The sequence below is a fragment of the Bos grunniens genome, chromosome 3, assembly GCF_055505025.1.
Source record: "Bos grunniens cultivar Pamir isolate PY7600 chromosome 3, Bosgru_T2T1.0, whole genome shotgun sequence".
NCBI classification, from domain to species: domain Eukaryota; kingdom Metazoa; phylum Chordata; class Mammalia; order Artiodactyla; family Bovidae; genus Bos; species Bos grunniens.
Genome location: NC_141167.1, coordinates 100,686,830 through 100,707,130, shown reverse-complemented (window position 1 = coordinate 100,707,130; position 20,301 = coordinate 100,686,830). Strand labels below are relative to the sequence as shown.

General features: G+C 44.7%; 1 protein-coding gene and 1 pseudogene across 31 annotated transcripts in view; both read left to right on the top strand.

Moving 5' to 3' along the window:
• LOC147376367 (myomegalin-like) overlaps window positions 1-4,002 on the top strand; it is a 65,625-nt gene extending 61,623 nt beyond the window's left edge. For 16 of the 30 annotated variants that reach the window (XM_086392339.1, XM_086392341.1, XM_086392330.1 and 13 more), the window contains 3 exons: window positions 149-382; window positions 1,670-1,801; window positions 3,771-4,002. In XM_086392339.1, the coding sequence (XP_086248465.1) occupies window positions 149-382; window positions 1,670-1,801; window positions 3,771-3,862 (458 nt within the window). In that variant the 3' untranslated portion in view covers window positions 3,863-4,002. Of the gene's footprint in view, window positions 1-148; window positions 383-1,669; window positions 1,802-2,659 lie in introns of all 30 variants that reach the window. The other 14 variants (XM_086392319.1, XM_086392317.1, XM_086392315.1 and 11 more) reach the window with 2 other exon arrangements.
• Window positions 4,003-5,213: 1,211 nt separating this feature from the next.
• LOC147376366 (elongation factor 1-alpha 1 pseudogene) lies at window positions 5,214-6,208 on the top strand (annotated as a pseudogene). The gene has a single exon (XR_015160927.1). The product of XR_015160927.1 is annotated as an elongation factor 1-alpha 1 pseudogene (transcript).
• Window positions 6,209-20,301: the final 14,093 nt, after the last annotated feature.

The following is a 20,301-nucleotide window of genomic DNA, read 5'->3' as shown; positions in this document are numbered from 1 at the left end:
AGACTCTATTTTCAAATAAGGTCACAGTCCTAGGTTCCAGGTAGACATGAATTTTCGGAGGATACTATTAAACCCAGTATAATTATTGTTAAAACACTTCATTTCTGACTTCCCCGTTTGTTTCTCACTCATATTCCTTTCTGGACAGATGTCAGCCCAGCCACTCCTGCTGATTCAGCTTCATTGCCCAGCAACCACTCAGAAGCTGTATCTGCTCAGCCCTTCTATCCTTTGGGTGGCACCACAGAGCAGAATGAGACACCAGACCCTGGGCATCATGGCAGCAATCACCCATGGGAAGAGATGAAGCCTCAGAAGATGAATGCATCCGGGAACCTATCCTCCTCCTCCTCTTTGGACCGGCCCAACTCCAAGCCCTCTGGTAAAATAACAAAGGAGCAGTTGGTGAAATACAGCCATTGACAGAAAAGACACATTCCTTTCCTGGCCAGAGGGTATTTTGTTCCTCAGTTAGACCCTGGCTCACAGAAGGGGGTGAGAAGATGAAGGGGCAATAGCCCATGGGTCAGCCAGAGAATGAAGCCCCAGCTCAGTGCTGATCCTTTCTATGTGCCTCTCTCATTTCCACTACCTAGGGGCTCACTCTGGGCAGGAGAGTAAAGGAAGGCAAGGGCATTCTGAGGCACTCTATAAGGAGGATGAGTTCCCTCACATTTGTGTGTTCCCTTTTTTCTGTGCTATAACCTTTTAGGTCTAGATTTTTTGGACTATTCTAGAATCCTAAGTTCAGACTTCCAAGGGGAAGGTAAGTCTTCTTAGATCAAGAGTTATTGCAGAATGGAAGACTATTTCTATACACACATACAGAGAGAGACACACACACTTTGTATACAATTATAAGCCAGTCCTGCTTCTCATTCTTTGCCACTGGGTTTGGAGCCAGGCCTCCTGGCACTTGGTGGCTAGGGGTGCACCCATGTGGAGGAGCTGCTTGGAAGCAGCTTGGTTTCAGTATGCAGACAATATAACAAAACAACATTTGAAATTCTCAGAGGAAAAACCTAGCCCTAAGCAAGATGTCCTGGTGAAGCCTATTTTTGATCTTTTTACCCTTCTCTTTGGGCATCTTTTTCCATCCTTGAAAGTGTTCCCTTCTCTCATTCCTCCTTCAAGTCCTGACACCTCCCCAGGCTCTTTCCCTCACTCTTCACCCAAGGAAAACATTCAGTGTCATTCATTATTCACAGCCTGATCTAATTTCAAATGCATTTGCCTTAGTTTCTTTTACTGGGTGAATGTTAAAAGTTATTCAATCATGGATCGTAGGGTAAGAGAGGTCTGAAGTAGAGAGGGATGCCCTCTGGATTTCTACCAAAGGAGGTGGACACACGTTCTCATTGTTAGGCCAGTCCTCCCTGGAGCACTTTAGTGGCTTCTCACCCTTGTTCACCAGCCCAGTGTCCATCTCCCTCAGATATACTCAAATTCTCCCTGGGAGGAGGCCTCATGGAGTTCCTAGCAGAGGGCTGTCTTGGGATTGAAAGCCTAGGACCGCTTTAAACAAAGTTGCCTGGTGCTTCCCAGGTGCCAAGGTGAGCGGAGGAAGTTGACAGAAGTATGGATATGGGCAGGGATCTTACAGAGGGTCCCATGAGGGATCCGCCTTCCTCATTTCCTACCTCTCCCATGTCTTGGTGGTATGTGACAGGGGCCGACCTGCTAGAAAAGAATCTTATTGAGATCCAAAACCTGCGCCAGCGCCTGGAGGAATCTGTATTCATCAATGACCGCCTGCGGGAGAGGCTGGAGTATGTGCTCAGCGATGCCGGCCAAGGAAAAGGTAGGAAGGACACAAACTTCCCGGCTCTGCCCACTTCTGGGGGCCTCACAGGGCATGTAGGTTCACAGCTATAAAGACACTGGTGTGCACTACCCTACTCTTCCTCAGAGTCAGCCCAGAGAGGTAAGCAGGACAGGCACTTTTGCCCCTACTTTATAAATGAAAACACTAAGTGGCTTGCCCTGGGTGGGGCTAGTTCTCATCTTCTTGCGTGCATGCTCAGTCACTCAGTCATGTCCGACTCCTTGGAGACCCTATGGACTGTAGCCCGGCAGGCTCCTCTGTCTATGGGATTCTCCAGACAAGGATACTGGTTCAGTTCAGTTCAGTTCAGTCGCATCTGACTCTTTGCGACCCCATGGACTGCAGCACCCCAGGCTTCCCTGTCCATCACCAACTCCCAGAGCCTACTCAAACTCATGTCCATTGAGTCAGTGATGCCATCCAACCATCTCATCCTCTGTTGCCCCCTTATCCTCTCGCCTTCAGTCTTTCCCAGCATCAGGATCTTTTCCAGTGAATCAGCTCTTTGGATCAGGTGGCCAAAGTATTGGAGTTTCAGCTTCAGCATCAGTCCTTCCAATGAATATTCAGGACTGATTTCCTTTAGGATGGACTGGTTGGATCTCCTTGCAGTCCAAGGGACTCTCAAGAGTCTTCTCCAACACCACAGTTCAAAAGTGTCAGTTCTTCAGTACTCAGCCCTCTTTATGGTCCAACTCTCACATCCATACATTAGTGACTACTTGTCTGCAAGTGACTACAAAACCATTACTTTGACTAGATGGACCTTTGTTGGCAAAGTAATGTTTCTGCTTTTTAATATGTTGTATGGTGGGTTGCAATTTCCTGCTCCAGGGGATCTTCCTGATCCAGGGCCTGAACCTGCGTCACCTGCGCCTCCTACACTGGCAGGCAGATTCTTTACCACTGCACCACCTGGGAAGCTGTTCTTATCCGCAGAGCTATCTAATGTGATGCCCATTCTGGTAACTCCCTGGACTACTTGGTGCTGCCCCGAGGGCTTATGGCCTGACTGTCAGATGGTAGAGCCAAGGCTTCCATGGTGCCCTCAATAGAGGGAGAACCACATCCCACCTTCATGTCACTACCACATGCTCTGGATGCCACCTGCCACCCTCCTCCCCTCTCATGCAGATGGACCGTATTTCTACTTTCTACCCAAATGTTCTCCCTTGTCATGATCAGGAATATGGTGACCAGGGCCCTGACAACATCACAGCAGCAGCCAATTAGGGGGAAAGACTATGTTCCACAACTGGAGCCATTGACATGAGGGTGTGGCCCATAGTGACTCAGCCACATCAGACTGTTGTCCCAGTGCATGAGGCTCCCAGGTTTGGCCAAAATTTTGGTGGGTGAAGGGAAGTATATCTTTGAAAGCATCTGTTACCCAAATGTGTGACTTGTCTGATTTGTTTTTATTTCCAGAAATAGTATATACCTTTGGCTTCCATGGATAGAACCCAGAGTCCATACCTCAGCTCTACAACAAGAAAAGGGCCTTGAGGGAAGCAAGCTGGAGTTTTCAGACTTACACAGGGCAAAACCCAAACGTGGTTACTTCTATATCCCTCCTTTCTGCAGCAATACCCAGCTGCAGAATCACAGAGAGTGGAGAGTACAAAAATTGCTCAGACTCACACAGCCCAGTCTAGATAAGGTTGCTTCTTATGAGGTCCCACCTGCAAGTCCTTAGATTCACAAGTTCTAGGAGTGAAGCACACTGGGAAATTCACATTTCACATGTAAGTCCCTTCCCCAGATAACCAGAGGGTTACTGGCTGTGAACTGGATACCAGCTTGGTGTTTTTCTCTCTACTTTCACACTTCCAGTTGCATGTGAATAAGGAGGGGAAAAAATGTCAGTTTCTGTTGGGAGCAGTCATTGAAGAGAGTTCCCTAAATCCCTCCAGACCTCACTGTAGCTCTGTCTCTCCCCCGCCAGGTGCTGCACAGTCAGCTTCAGATGTGTCCCTCACCACCCCTCATTCATACACTGAGAGTCACTCTTCTGGCTCTGGTAAGGACATCTTGTGACATGACACCGGGAGGGTCTACAGGAATGTTTTCCAGATTCTCCAGTCGTATCCAACAGCGTTTGTGGGTGTAAACTTGGAGGCATCAGACATTACCTTTAAATGAATGGATCAGATTAATAAATTATTATTTAAAAATTATTTATATGTATTTATTGAATGACTATAAAAAGTAAAATTTGTGCAGGCCATAATGGCCTGAAATTCAAAGAAAAGATTAAACAAAAAATACATTTCCTCTATTATCTCTCTCTATTTAGAGAACTAGATCAGAAAGGCCAATGTAGGGGGAAAGTTAGATCTATGGAGAGTGGGCCTGTGGGATCCTTGAGCCCGATTACATGCTTGGAAAGAAAAAAAACTATCACATGTGAAAATACAGTAGGATTAAAATCTAAATGTTTATAATGAAGACCATTTGCAAGACCCAGGTGAACACCATTTGAGAGAGTGACAGAAACTGCTTCTCAGAATCATGAAGATCAGAGTTGCCCCAAGCCTGGAGATAGTAGTTGTTGAATTTTCAAAATGGTAGAAATAATATATGTTAATATATATAGAAGAGTAAATTTTATTTTGATCTTTTTCAAACTAAGAATGGATTGATATTAATAAGATGACATGTCAGTTCAGTTCAGTCGCTCAGTCGTGTCTGAGTCTTTGCAACCCTCTGGACTGCAGCATGCCAGGCCTGCCTGTCCATCACCAACTCCTGGAGCTTGCTCAAACTCATGTCCATTAAGTCAGTGATGCCATCTGACCATCCCATCCTCTGTTGCCCCCTTCTCCTCTTGCACTCAGTCTTTTCCAGTATCAGAATCTTTTCCAATGAGTTGGCTCTTTGCATCTGGTGGCCAAAGTATTGGAGTTTCAGCTTCAACATCAGTCCTTGCAATGAATATTCAGGACTGATTTCCTTTAGGATGGACTGGTTGGATCTCCTTGCAGTCCAAGGGACTCTCAAGAGTCTTCTCCAACACCATGGTTCAAAAGCATCAATTCTTTGGTGCTCAGCCTTCTTTATGGTATAACTCTCACATCCATACGTGACTACTGGAAAAACCATTGCTTTGACTAGACAGACCTTTGTTGGCAAAGTAAAGTCTTTGCTTTTTAATATGCTGTCTGGGTTTGTCATAGCTTTTCTTTCAAGGAGCAAGCATCTTTTAATTTCATGGCTGCAGTCACCATCTGCAGTGATTTTGGAGCCCAAGAAAAGAAAGTCTGTCACTGATTCCATTGTTTCCCCATCTATCTGCGGTGAAGTGATGGGACCAGATGCCATAATCTTTAAGTTTTTGAATGTTGAGTTTTAAGCCAGCTTTTTTACTCTCCTCTTTGACTTTCAAGAGGCTCTTTAGTTCTTCGCTTTCTGCCGTAAGGGTGGTGTCATCTGCATATCTAAGGTTATTGATATTTCTCCCAGCAATCTTGATTCCAACTTGTGCTTCATCCAGCCCAGCATTTTGCAGTCAATGTAACAACTGAAATGAAGTCTGTAGAAATGCACCTTGAAGCATTGAGTGAAGCCCTTCCTGGGGACAATGTTGGCTTCGGTGTCAAGAACATGTCTGTCAAAGATGTTCGTTGTGTCAGTGTGGCTGGTGACAGCAAAAATGACCCACTAATGGAAGCAGCTGGCTTCCCAGCTCAGGTGATTATTTTGAACCATCCAGGCCAGATCAGTGCTGGATATGCACCTGTGCTGGATTGTCACACAGCTCACATTGCTTGCAAGTTTGCTGAGCTGAAGAAGAAGATTGATTGCCATTCTGGGAAAAAGCTGCAAGATGGCCCTAAATTCTTGAAATCTGGTGATGCTGTCATTGTTCATACGGTTTCTGGCAAGCCTGTGTGCCTTGAGAGCTTCTCTGACTATCCTCCCCTGGGCCGTTTTGCTGTGTGTAACATGAGACAGACTGTCACTGTGGGTGTCATCAGAGCAGTGGACAAGAAGGCAGATGGAGCTGGTAAGGTCACCAAGTCTGCCAGAAAGCTCAGAAGGCTAAATGAATATTATCCCCCAAGTCTGCCACCCCAGTCTTAATCAGTGGTGGAAGAACAGTCTCAGAACTGTTCATCTCAATTGGCCATTTAAGTTTAATAGTAAAAGACTGGCTAATGATAAAAATGCATTATAAAACCTTCAGAAGGAAAGGAGAATGTTTTGTGGACCATATATTTTGTGTGTGGCAGTTTTAAGTTATTAGTTTTTAAAATCAGTACTTTTTAATGAAAACAACTTGACCAAAAGTCTGTCACAGAATTTGAGACTCATTCAAAAAAAGTTTAATGAAAAATGTAACTTTTTTGTTACATTCAATTAAAGCTTTATTTTTTATGAGAATGAATGTTCTCTGTATTTTTTGTACTTTTTATTTTGTTTTGGGGTATAGCCAATTAACAACAACAGGACTCAGCCGTACATATACATGTATCCACTCCTCCCCCAAAACCCCTTCCCATCCAGGCTGCCATATAACACTGTGCAGAGTTCCATGTGCTATACAATAGATTTTTGTTGGCTATCCATTTTAAATGTAGCAGTGTATACATCCTTATATAAATTCTTTTTAACACATACACACACACACACACACACACACATATATACCAAAATCACTGCAGATGGTGACTGCAGCCATGAAATTAAAAGACACTTGCTCCTTGATAGAAAAGCTATGACAAAACTAGATAGCATATTAAAAAGCAAAGACTTTACTTTGCCAACAAAGGTCCGCCTAGTCAAAGTATGGTTTCTCCAGTAATCATGTATGGATGTGAGAGCTGGGCCATAAGGAAAGCTGAGTACTGAAGAATTGATGCTTTTGAACTGGGGTGTTGGAGAAGACTCTTGAGAGTCCCTTGGACTGCAAGGAGATCCAACCAGTCCATCCTAAAGGAGATCAGTCTTGAATATTCATTGGAAGGACTGATGCTGAAGCTGAAACTCCAATACTTTGGCCACCTGATGCAAAGAGCCGACTCATTGGAAAAGATCCTGATGCTGGGAAAGATTGAAGACAGGAGGAGAAGGGGAGAACAGAGGATGAGATGGTGGATGACATCACCGACTCAATGGATATATGAGTTTGAGCAAGCTCTGGGTGATGGTGAAGTATAGGGAGACACCTCCATGGAGTCACAAAGAGTCAGACACAACAGAGCAACTGAACAACCAGAAAATATATGTATATCTATTTTATATATATGTCTGTCATATATATGACAGACTGTATGATTTCAATACCTTTATACCATGAAATTTTTATACCCTGTTTTATGTCCCTGAATATGTTCCAATGACTCCTAGTTTATAGTCTATGGGAACTTGAATAGAATTTGTATCCTGCTGTTGTGTGAAAATTGTATAAATCATAATTCTGTTGAATTGGTTCATAGTGCTTTTCAGGTCTACTATATCTTTCTACATTTCTGTCTATTCTATTTTTGAGAGTTTGATATTGAAACTCCAACTAAAAATCCTAATTTATCTACTTTAAAATAATTATAATATATAGGGGAAATATATGTAACTTTGTTCTGTATTTTCCAAGTCTCCTGTAAATGTGTTTATCATTCTTTCATAATTTAAAATAATGAAAAATGAGGAAAAATAATAGTTTCAATCAAGATTCTGTCACCAAGATGATTTCTCTCATGAGATCAGCCCAGGGCACAGAGGTAATCACATCTGTGGCTCATGGGTCGACTAATTCCTTGTTGCCACTTATAGCTTAAATTGAAGGTAGAATAAAAGAAGGTGGAGTGACAGTATTTCACCGAACTGGAAGGAGAGGAGACAGTTCTACCATTGTTCTTATTTCTGTGCCCTGTACTTACCAATCACTAATACTTTTGTGTAGTCTTACATCTGTCCTGGGCTTGGTTGCTCTGATGGCCTTATAGACCTTCCAATGCAGACATTAATTGACTGAAGGTCCCAGCTATGCTTTAAAATCTATCTCTGAGGCCGCATCTCCCATGGGCTGCTCCCTGCCAATAACTGAGTGCAGTGGGGATGGAAAGGCAGACCCACTCCTGGGAGAGACAAGACTTTTCATTGGCTGACTTTGGCTCAGTGACTCCACAATGACTTTGATGAACTTAGACTTCATGGCAGGCAGTCTTGGACACCTTCTCTTCTCTTCCTTACTAAGTCAGATTTGCTTCATGACCTGAGGCATCTCTCATCATTCCCAAGCACCTTCCTATTTCCTTGCACACAGGTATTTTCCCTAATGAAGTCCTTGCACGTTTAATTAATTCTCACCATTTACTTTTTGGAGCATCTGGAATAACATGGATGTCATCCTGCCAGCCCCTTCTATGGCTATGTGCTGTGGGCACTTTGTACTCTGCTTTGTTCCAGACATAACTGTCTTGATATTACTCCTCCTATCTCACCCTGCCACACAGTCACAAGGGACTCCATGCACTGTTATCATTAGTAGTTTATTTATTAAGCCCATAAACATGGAAGGTGCTGTGTTGATCACCCTTTATTATTCTATAGTTATCTGGCACATATCCATGAACATAGGACATTCAGAGAACAGAACAAAACCTTTAAACCAGAAATGAAGGAATTTCATACTGACATCACACATTATGGGAATGCTTAGAAGTTTGGAAGCCATGTGATTTCTCAGCCTTAAAAAAAAAAAGATGAAATCTTACCATTTGCTGCAACATGGATAGACTTGAGGGTATTAAGCTAAGTGAAATGTCTTTCAAAGGAAAACAAACAGCATGCAGTTTCACCGCATGTGGAATCTTTTTTTAAATTTTAAAATGAACCATCTGAACCATTCAAAAACAAACATATAAACAGGTAATGGTTATCAGAGGGGAAGACTGAAGTGGGGAGGGAAAAGTGAGCAAGAAGAGTCAACTGCATGGCAAGAGACGGAAAGTAAACCTATTTAATGGTGAGCTTGCTGTAATGTATACAGAAGTCAAAATATACTGTACACATAAAAATATAGTTAGAAACCAAAAAATAAGTAAAATGATATCCTAGCAGGGTACAGAGAGCCTGGCAAAAGCCAAGGGGGCAGCTGCACTTCCCTGAAGGCTCTCTCCTGAGGTAGGTGGTTCTAGTGCTCAGTCTGGCCCGCGACCCCACTTCCCACCAAGGGAATCTGGAGGAGGCTGGAGGGCAGCCTGTGCTGTGGAGGGCCAGGGATGACAGCCTAGTGGAGTTCCTACAGGCACTGGCCTGCACTGCCAAAGAGAGCTGAATAAAATACTGCCTGAAATTTCTTACAGCCTGAAGAGAATGGGGCAAGAGGGGCCACCTTGCAAGGACAAAACCTTCCCCAAGTCTTGGAGGACAAGGTCTCATGGGAGCTGGTTGAGAGGGAGATGCCAAAGGAGAAGAGCAATAGTGGTCCAACCAATGATCTTAGGATGTCTGCAAGTTCCTCTCAAATGGTGGAGCAAGTCATGTATACAGAGAGAGAGTAAGAAAGCGAATATGGGAAAATGTTAATTGATGAATTGAGATGAAGAATATATGCAGTTACTCTTCTTACAAATTTTCATAAGTTTCAGTGTGCTTTTTAAAGGAATAAGTACTCAGCCAGTTTCATGCAGCCATGAAATTAAAAGATGCATGCTCCTTTGAAGAAAAGCTATGACCAACCTAGACAGCATATTAAAAAGCAAAGACATCACTTTGCTAACAAAGGTTCATATAGTCAAGCTAAGGTTTTTCCAGTAGTCATGTAGGGATAAGAGAGTTAGACCATAAAAGAAGGTTAAGCACCAAAGAACTGATGTTTGCAAATTCTGGTGCTAGAGAAGACTCTTGAGAATCCCTTAGACTGCAAGGAGATCAAACCAGTCAATCCTAAAAGAAATCAATCCTGAATATTCACTGGAAGGACTGATACTGAAATTCCCATTCTCTGGCCACCTGATCGGAAGAGCTGACTTATTGGAAAAGACTGATGAAAAAACTGATGCTGATTGTAGGCAAAAGAAAAGGGCAGCAGAGAGCGAGATGGTGAGATAGCATCACCCACTCAATGGACATGAGTTTGAGCAAATTCCAGGAGACAGTACAGGACAGGCTGGTGTGCTGCAATCCATGGGGTGGCAGAGTCAGACTGGCCTTAGCGACTTAACAATAACAGAACAATTGGTACTCAAGTCCCAAGTTCTCTTTAGATGGACACTGAAAGTGAGGCTTTAGGTTTCCGGTGAAGGGAGGAGTGGAGGCGAGGGGCTGTCCCGACTGCTCCTCACATCTCCCCTCTATCACCCTAGAAAATGCCCTGGACCCTGGGATTCTACCTCATTGGCTGAAGGATTTGATGCAGAGACTCCACTGCAACTGGACGGTGGGACACATAACACTTGTGGGCAGGAAGTGAAGATTGCTGGAGATGCAGCCAAAACTAAAAAAAAAAAAAAGTAACCAGCCTTCCCTTACCGGGAATCGAACCCCGGGCGCGGTGGTGAAAGCGCCGAATCCTAGCCACTAGACCACCAGAGAACTACCTACCCCAGTTCTTATAAGTGACAACAGGAAGCCCGAAAAGAGTGTGTTGTGTCTCTCGCCCTCGAGTTCTGAGTCCCGCACTTCCCTCCAAGGAATTGTACCCGAAGAACGTTCTTTCTCTGCTTTCTCCAAATAAGCCCCATACCAAAAGCCGAGCGCTCTGCGAGACAGTATGACGCGCCCGCGAGGTCTGCCTGGTTTTTTCAAGTCCCCACGACTTGCCCAGTCCCGGCGCACCTCACAACTGCCCTGGTGACGCGCCTTTTCCCGGCGAGCGCGCGTGGAGAGCAGGTCGCCGGGGCGGGGGCAGAAGAGGCGGGAGGGCAGCCCCGCGGGTGAGACCTCGGGATCCCCAACGACACGAAAGACTCCTGGCGGGTGCAGGAACCGGGAGGGCTGGATGGAAAATTGCGAACAAGGCTCCGCGCCCAGACCTGGATCGTCCGGTCTTCCCCCACGACCTGCTGCCCTGCAGTTCTCCCGCCTTGGATTGACGCCATCTCCAGCTCCCTGGGCTCAGACCTCCAGTTGTCCCTGACGCCGCGCTTTCCTCAGACCCACATCCAATCAGTCAGGACTTGGCGTTTGCTTCTCGGTCCATGTTTACTTCGGCCAACACAGTCCCAGTCCCTCCTTTTCGCGACTCTGGACTTGGGCAAACGACTCTCCCGAGAAAGATGTTCCCTCGGGCATCCCCTGTGCCCCCGCTCCGTCGGGGAAAGGACTGCCGCCCCCTTCTCTTGTCCACGTAGGACGGGAGCGCATTGGACACAGCCGAAAAGACCGCGAATCCGCTCCTCTGGCTGGACGTGGGAGGTCCTGCAGGGGAGGAAAGCAGGGGAATCTCATGAAAGGTCCTGATCTAAAGCTATTTTCATATCCGCCTCCTTGGGGACTCAGACTCCAGCGCTGGTAAGGGTGCTGCCGCGCAGCTGCACCCGCGACTGCACTCGGAGTCCACGTGAAACCAGTCGGAGCCCTGCGGCCTCGGGGCCGGTGCTCACGCAGCCCGCGTCTTCCACCTGGTCGGAGCCCCTGAACCTCAGACAGGAAGGAAACGGCTGTGATAGCCGCACTAAGAAAAGAAGAAACCACTGCAGGAGAAAACGCATATGCATTCCCAAGTTTGTGAAACTTTACTTCTAAAGGAAACCAGGGACAGAGAGACACACAGACAACAAAGCATAAATTCTTTCAGCAAAAAGAAATGCTTTCTGCCCACTGGCGTTATGCTGTGAAGTGAACACGGAAACACATCCTGCTTTCTGGGGGGAATTGCCTTTACCTCTCTTTGGTTCTAGGTCAAGATTCGTACTCCATGATCCGTTGAACTGGAAAATTATAAAAGGCAAATAAGTTTTAGACATCATACCGGGGTGGGAGGAGAGTTTAGGGGAGAATGGATACATATTTATGTACAGCTGAGTCCCTTTTCTGTCCATTTGAAACTATCACAACATTGTTAATGAGCTATACTCCAATATAAAATAAAAAGTTCTTTTTAATTTAATTTTTTTGAAGTTTCAGACATTGTAAACGATAAAGCAAAACTATCCTTAAAGAAGAACCTCAACCGATGAGGAATGAACCACCGTGAGATTTGGGTAGACCGAGCCTGGCTCCTCCGCGACTTTAGGCGGGGCCTGGTCTGCAAACGAACTCAGCACAGGCGGGGAAGAATGGCTCTGCCCGCGTTGATGCTCTCTATTTTCAAACAGATAAAAGACCTGAGCCGTCAGCTTTTACTGGGCTTCCTGCTCAACGTGAAAGCGTGATGGAAGTCTTGGACTTGAACTACAGTAGACAACTAGAATAAGCCACAGGGGCAGAAACCTGAGGAACCCGGTTTCCTGTGGTCTTTGCGGGAGAAGCACTGCGGCTAAAGGGCTGCGAGGAAAGAGTGCGCGGGTCAGGGGCATCGGAGCAGAGCGGAGCGCGGGTCCTCGGGTTTCTGGGTGGATTCGAAGCATCGATCATTTCCAAGAGCCCAGAGCATTGACCACCGAGGGCCACCGAGGCGTCGGGTCCGCAGCCCGGGAGGAGTAGCGTCCACACTTCTGGGCTGAGGGGTCACCGGGGTTCAAACACGTCTAACCCCCGGCTCCTGCGGCTTCTGGGAACTGGCGAGTCAGCGGTGGCGACCCTTGCACTCGGATGCATAGCTGTGAAACTGGAGACCCTGCCTTGGGTGCGGGACCTCCAGGCTAGACTGTTGGGGACCCAGGGACCTCGTTTCGGGGAAGGCGAGGAACCTAAGCCAGAGTTCAGTCTCCTCACCTGAGGGATCGCCTGTGCCCCTACAGTCCTTTTCCTTTCAAAAATGTTTGTGGCCAGGCGTGGTAAGAGGGACAGTTCTTGAGATGTGTTATTAGACAACAACAGTTATCTGGTTTCCGTAGTGTAGTGGTTATCACGTTCGCCTAACACGCGAAAGGGCCCAGTTCGAAACAGAGCGGTATGTTTACGTGCTTTTTCTTCTCCCTGAAGCTTACATTCACATTTAAACCCTCCCACAGCTCCTCTCTGCGCTCCCCGCCCCAGTTGATAAAGAATCTGGCTGCAATGCAGACCAGGGTTCGATCCCTGGGTGGGGAAGATCCCCTGGAGAAGGGAATGGCTACCTACTCTAGTATTCTTCCCTGGAAAATCCCATGGACAGAGGAGCCTGACGGGCTACAGTCCACGGGGTCACAAGAGTCGGACACGACTTGATGACTAAACCACCACCACCCCCAACATACACATACCAAAAAAGAAAAAAAGAAAAAAAACTGGGCTAGAGAGATGGATTATAGAAGCGTGTGCAGTTGCACTTTCATGCCCCACCCACAAATACAGGAGGAGTTCCCTAATTACCTAAAAGCCCATTCAGCACTAGGAGCCAGCCCTCCTTTGTCTGCTCTGAGTCACTTTGAAGACCAGGCCACAGAAAGTCCAAGGAGGGCACAAAGCCAGCTTCAGGTTAGCTTTCCTCTGGAAATGCCCTCACCTTCTCATCTGGTGCCTAAATCTCCTCTACACGCTGACAGGCATTTCATCTCTGAAAACCAAGGAGCTTTTCCCTGTGATGTTCACTCGGTTTTCCCCACCTCAGCACACCTGTGGAACAATTTGGTTTGCCTGACAGAACCTAAGAGACTGTCAACGACCCAGTGCTCAACCCAAAGACACATAGATGAAGGATTTCAGGCTCTTGAATTGCACGGAAAGGAGTCCTTACGCGTGCCATTATCAGGAGAGACCCTGGAGTCAGGTGAGAGATCAGGAAGCAGACCTATCCCCTCATCACCCACTGAGAATGCCTAATATAAGGAAACTGAGATTCAGAAAGAGAGCATGACCTTGGCTCTGCTGTACACAGCACTAAAACCAAACCAAGAGGGACTCAGCCTGTCACCTTTCAGCCTGGCCTCAGAGCCCAAAGCATCACCCAGGAGGGAGAGTGAAGGGAGTTGAGCAGACAAGGGCTGGAGCCTTGCCCAGCTGCATGCAGCCCTGGGCCACTGGGACTCACCTCCTTTTCTGCTCTGCCACTCCCAGAAATTTAACCTTTACTGTCAGTTTTCAACTGGAAAAGCCAAATTAGAGGGAGGAGGTAGTAAGGTAATGTCTGGTTGCCTGGTAGCTACAATTTGGCATTGTTACTGCTGTGGTCTGGATTCAATTCCAGGTCAGGAAAGCTCTAAATTGCATTAAATCTTCCTCTTCCTGACCAGAGTGGTTTACTGCAAGGCACAGGCAAGACCCTGTGCAGGGTTCCTGTGGCCAGGTGCCCTTCAGGTAGGGGAAGAGAAACGTGATGAACCACCAGGACTTCTACCCTCCAGTCTTTTCTTCCTTTATTTCAGAAACCTAGTGTCTCACATATGGAATTTTCATTCAAAGAGAACCTGGGACTTGAGTTCTAAAAACTCATTAAGAAAACAAAAACATAAAACCTTTTAAAATACAAAAAAAAAATTGAAATCCTCACACTGTATATTCTGTCCCAACTGCACAGTTAACATTTTCCCGCGTTTGCTTTCTCACTCTCTTCGTCTACACGATTTGCTCCATCATTTGAGAGTAACTTGCAGATATCTCAACTCAAGACCACTGGTTGGGCCACTGTTGCTCCTTTCCTTTGGTCTTTCCCTCAAAACCAGCTTCTGTAGGACCTGTCCTCCAAGGCCAGGGGAAGGCTTTGTCCTCGCACAGAGTTCCTGCTTGCCCCTTCAGGAACCTGAAGTCTGTTCTCTTTAGGCTGCAGAGAAGCTTCAGGCAGTGTTTTATGCTGCTCTCCCCAAAGTGTAAGCCAGGCTTACCCTGTGCTTGTAGGAACTCTACTAAGCTGTCATCCCCCCGGCACTGCCTGCTCTTGGGACTCCTCCTGGTTGCCTTGCTAGGCAGTGGGGTCTTGGGTCAGTCTGAGTGCTAGAACCACCCACCTCCTGAAAAACCCTTCAGGGAAGTGCAGCTGCCCTCTTGTCTCTTGCCTGGCTCTTTTTGTCCTGCAGGGAGAACAAAGTGTTGCAACTGGACAGAAAGATGAAGGATCTTTCCTGTGGTGGGAGGATGAAGGGATCAGGTGGGAAATGCATTAAAGGAAGAGGGAGAGTTCTCAAGAGCTTCCCACAATTGTCTGCATTGGTGCTGTCAGAGGGTTGGCTGCCCTGTGATCATGGTATGTAGTCTTGTCTCGTCCTGGCCTTGGCCTGGCCCTGGGTCCAATCTGAGTCCAAGCAAAGAGAGGCAACCTGGTTTGCAGTACATAATCCATTGTGCCTCTCTCCAAAGTGGGGTAGTCACTGAACTTCTAGTTCCAGGATCCCAGTGGATGGAATCCAAGGGTTGGGTTTTTTCCTTTTTCCTTGAACTTCCTTTCTTGGTGATCTGTAACTCAGGGGGAAAAAAAATTAGCTCAGAAAAAAAGTTTAGCTGTGCATAAATTTGTGATCATCTGTGTTAGGTAAAAGAAAAAATACTTTTAAAGACTTTTAAGAATTCTAATAATTGACATATAATGACACAGACAATGTTTTTGTCATGTTATGCTTCTAAAGATGACTCCTTTTATGCATCACGTGTGTGCATGCTCGCAACTGACTGTTTGCAATCCTATGGGGATTCTATAGGTAAGAATAGTGGAGTGGGTTGCCATGCCCTTTTCTGGGGGTCTTCCCAACCCAGGAATATAACCAGCATCTCTTATGTCTCCTGCATTGGCAGGTGGGTTCTTTACCACTAAGCACCCCCTGGGAAGCCATGTATGCATCACACTTGTTTAGTAATTTCAGTCTAAAAGCTATTTTATGTTTTCTTCCAGATTTTCTAATAATGAAGAAAATATTGGTGGCAAAGAGCTCTAATTCAATGTCTGTAGAAGTCTTGGATTTATTTTCTCTTCAAAATTCTAATGACACTGAACTGTCTGATTTTCCTACACTGGTTTTACTGGTCCAATAAGCAAACTTAAATCTTATAAATATTTTTTATAAAAATGTAAAATATGTGTTGTAGTAAATTAAATGTATCATGGGCGTCCCATGGTACTAGCAGTAAAGAATACCACTTACCAAAGCAAGAGACACAAGAGATAAGGGTTCGATCCCTGGGTTGGAAAGATCCCCTGGGGCAGGATATGGCAACCTGCTCCAGTATTATTACCTGGGAAATTCCATGGACAGAGAGGCCTGGTGGGCTCCAGTTTATAGCTTCTCTGTCCATTGGGCACAGAGAGTCAGCTGGGCAACTAAGCCTAAATAATATACCATATGATAAATAGAGACTAAGTCATAATTCTAGAAGCCACTGTGTTAATTATTCTACCTACCATTTTTGGGGTAACTATCTCATTATTTTATAGATTATGAAGTGTCCATATGGTCACAGATTAAGAGGAAGTGTCAGTACTTTAAGGGTGGTGAGCATGGCCATCACTGTCACTTTTAAGAAGTGTAAAACACATGCAGTGTCTGCGCCAGGAATTAAGGAGCTGTCACTGGAGACTTCTTTCCCTAAAATGTTATTTATTTAAAAAAAATTTATGTGTGGGGCAGGTGTGTTCCTTGTTACCTGCCTTCTAGATTGTGAGTCACTCTTTCCTGTTCTTTGTTAGGTTTTTCTTGTCCTTTTCACTGTTAGTGCCATGGGAGGGAAACGGGAGGCCACACCTGGAAAGGACACAGTGCCAAGCTGTTATGCTTCTGCTATGCTCCAGATGCGGGCTCAGCAGGGCAGGGGTTTGCCTTGGGTTTGCTCAACACGCAGCATCTCTCCCAGAGGAGGGCCTGGCACTTAGTAAGCCCCTAATATGTGTTCAGTGATGAAAGACATTCTAATGAGAGATCCCAGAAAACAGAAGAGAGGGAGAGAAAAATGGGTAAAATTGGGGGCAGCCTAGAGTACGAGGGACAGAGGAGGACAGGCAAAGAGAAATACCCATGCATGTGCACACTTACACACACACACACACACACAGATTGTCCAAGAACCATATTTAGTGTATAAAGGCAAAGGGCCCAATTATGCTCATGAGATTCAACAGAAGAACCAAGGGAAGGTGTGCCAATAATTCTTGGTATTCAGGTCTGCACATGATGCATTATCAGCAGCAGGATTCTTGGTTCTAATGATTTGTCTCAAGTAGGCTAATTTGTTTTTCAAAGATAGTCAAACACTGTCAAGGAATCACATGGAGACAGTTATCAGTTTGCTAATTCACCCTGGTATAGGAGGCAGCCCAGTCATTAAAGTGTGTGCATACAATGAAGGCAAAAAGGCAATCCACAAAGGAAAGGCAAGAGGAGCAAATGTCTGAGACCAGTGGTTTCCCTAATTCCAGTCAGTAAGCTACGTGGCAGGAAGCAATCTCAAGTCATTCTAGTACAGTTATGTAGGTCACTACTGAAAATGAAGAAGGAAAGGAACAAGTTGCCCTGACTGGACTGACTCCATTTTGAAAAGAAAGGGAACTCCATCTTACACTCTCGGTGAACTTTGGACTGTATATGGAGGCCATGGAAATAAAAACAGAGCAGGCCTCTCTGGTGCAGGGAAACCAGACCAGGCTGACCCATACCTAGACTTCCCAGAGCCAAAAAGAGTGCAATGTCCACTATGTAATCAATCACTATCTGTAATCTTAATACCCATTGTTGATGTAGGCTAAACTGCATGTCCAGATGACTTTAGAATGTAAATTTATGGCTGTAACCTGATTGTATCTCTTACTTACATTGTCCAGAGTGGGCTTTAGAGAATTTGGGGGTTCTGAGCTTGGGCACATTTGCTTTGGGTATAAAAAGTTGTCACAAAAATTGGTCGGGGTCCCTCACTAAAGAGGAATCTCTGCCTCAGACCCACCGGTATAATAAACGGTACTCCACTATCCGTACCGCCCTTCTGAGTGAGTTTTCTTCCCAGGGCACTTGGCTACAACAAAAACAATTGGAAGTTGTTGGAAGACTTTCTAAACATCTTGGAGATTTAGTTGCTGAACATATGCAGTAGGGTGTCTGTGGGCAGTGGCCACATTGCTCTTCTGTTGTATTTCTTGCTTAGGAGGGCACCACTCCCCATTTTGAAGGAACAGATAGATGCATAGAAAGCTTGTCATACTGACAAGAAAAAGATCTTTCATCAGATTGGAACAATACACTGGAATATCAATAAATACAACTCCTACTGAAGCTCAACTAGGAACATAAAAAGATGCCTTCAGCTTCTGGCAAATGTGGAGTGACAGAAATTTTATTTATCTTCTTGCTGGAAATACCTTCCCCTTTTCCCCTGCTTCCAAGGGGGAAAAAAAAAAGAAAGACATGAAACACTAGCTTTCCAAACACTGGAAATAGGCAATAAAAAGAGAAATCACAGAGAGATGAAGAACAAACAAGGTGAGCCCTACCATTGGTTCAGCTTACTGATTTCAGAGAGATTGCAAACTGGGCATGGGGAATAAGATCTGAGGCCAGGTCCTTGATAGTGAAGATAAAGCCAAGAGCCTGTGGAGAGCAAAGTAGCTGGAGTCCATAGGACAAAGATCCAGTGATGAGAGAGATGGAAGAGAGAATCCAGACATATGAAAAAGATCTCCCTCAAATAGTAAACAGAGTTCTGATCAGAGCATACTTGCAGAGAAATTGCATGATGCCAAGGAAGGAAATTCTGAAAAGATCATAGAACTGTGTCTGGTACTCACACAGGGCAGAAAATCTTACTCCCACCAGCCATATTGGGCTACTCATCATTCATCAACCATTGGCTAGAGACCTCAGGAATTTTGCCTCACTCATGGGAACACTCAGTCCTAGACTGACTGACCTAAAAATCATAAAAGCAAGGTCCAAAAACATGAAAGTAATTACAAGTCACTTAACTGTCCCCCAGAATATATCTCAAGATTCATAGGAATGCTAAAATAACCAGTTTCCCCAAAGCAAAACTTTGACAATATCTGGCATCCAAAGAATACCAAGCATGCAAAGAAGCAGGAAAACATATCCCATAAGGAGGAAAATAATCAATCCAAACTGAACCAGATTTTAAATTATAGAGAGGATTTTAAAATAGTTATTATGACTGTGTTACATATGTCCAGTTAAGGAAAGATGTAGAACATAGACAAAAGATGAGACCCAAACTTCAGAGATGAAAAATATAATATCTGGGATGATACATTCACCAGCTAGAATTAACAATAGATGAGACATTGCGGGGGCGGGGGCGGGGGGAAGGATTATGGAACACAAAGCCACAATCAATTTTTAAATATCCAGAGTGAAATTCCCACAGTCAAAAAAAAAATTTAATAGCATGCATAAATGAAGGGTAGGGCAATTTTAGAAAGTCTAATATAATTGGAGTCCCTGAAAACACTAGGGGTAAATTTTGTGAAAGAAAATATTTTTGAAGAAATAATGACAGAAAACATTCCAATCATAATTAAAAGTATAACCCTACTGAACCAAGGAACCAAATGGACCCTAACACACTGTAATTAAACTGTTCAAATCCACTGAAAAAGAAGGACTCTCAAACGAAGCACGGATACTGACAAGCTGCATCCAGAAAACAAACAGATTATATCAGATTTCTCATCAGAAGCAGTGGATATAAGATAGTGGTAAAGCAACTATACCCCAATTTAAAAATAAAAACTTTTTGAAAGGAATCAAGAAATAGGAAAATAAACTCTGCTATATACATTTACAAAAAAAGAGAAGATGATAGTGGAATAACATCTTTAAATCTTTAAAGGATTGAGGGTGGCGGGGGGGGGGGGGGGGGAACAGTTTACACCCCCCCCACCCCCGGCAAAGTCTTGGAGAGATAAAAATGAAAATTTTACAGACATACAAATGTTGAAAGACTTCATCACCAGCAGAACCACACTACAAGAAATGTTAGAGTCCTCCAGGAAAAAGGAAACTCATACTAGATGGAAATAAGGATGTACACAAATTGATGGACAAGAAAAATGGCATCTGTGGGAGAAATATACAGCATTTATTATTATTATTGGTATTATCATTACTGTTTAAACCTTTTTAAAAGCATGCGACAGTTTAAAGAAAAGTAACAATGATAGATTGTGGAGTTTATAACATAAGCAAAGTAAGCACGCATGACAACAGCATAAAGGCCAGCAGGGGAGAAATGTAAAAAGGTGTGACATGGCTTGAAGGCAGACTGTGGTGAGTTACAGATGTATGTTGTAAAGCCTAAAGCAATCTCTAAAGTAACGAAACACAGTTATAGCTAATAGGCCAACGAAGGTGGGAGAATGGAACCATACACAAAACCATGTAAACACTATGATAGAGCAGTTGCTCTTCCAGAACTCTATCCTATAGACATGTGCACAAGATTGATGAATGTGTATTAATTGTAACAGAAAATGCATAGAGCCAAATGAATTTCAAAGTTAGATGGAAAGAGTTCAGTAAATA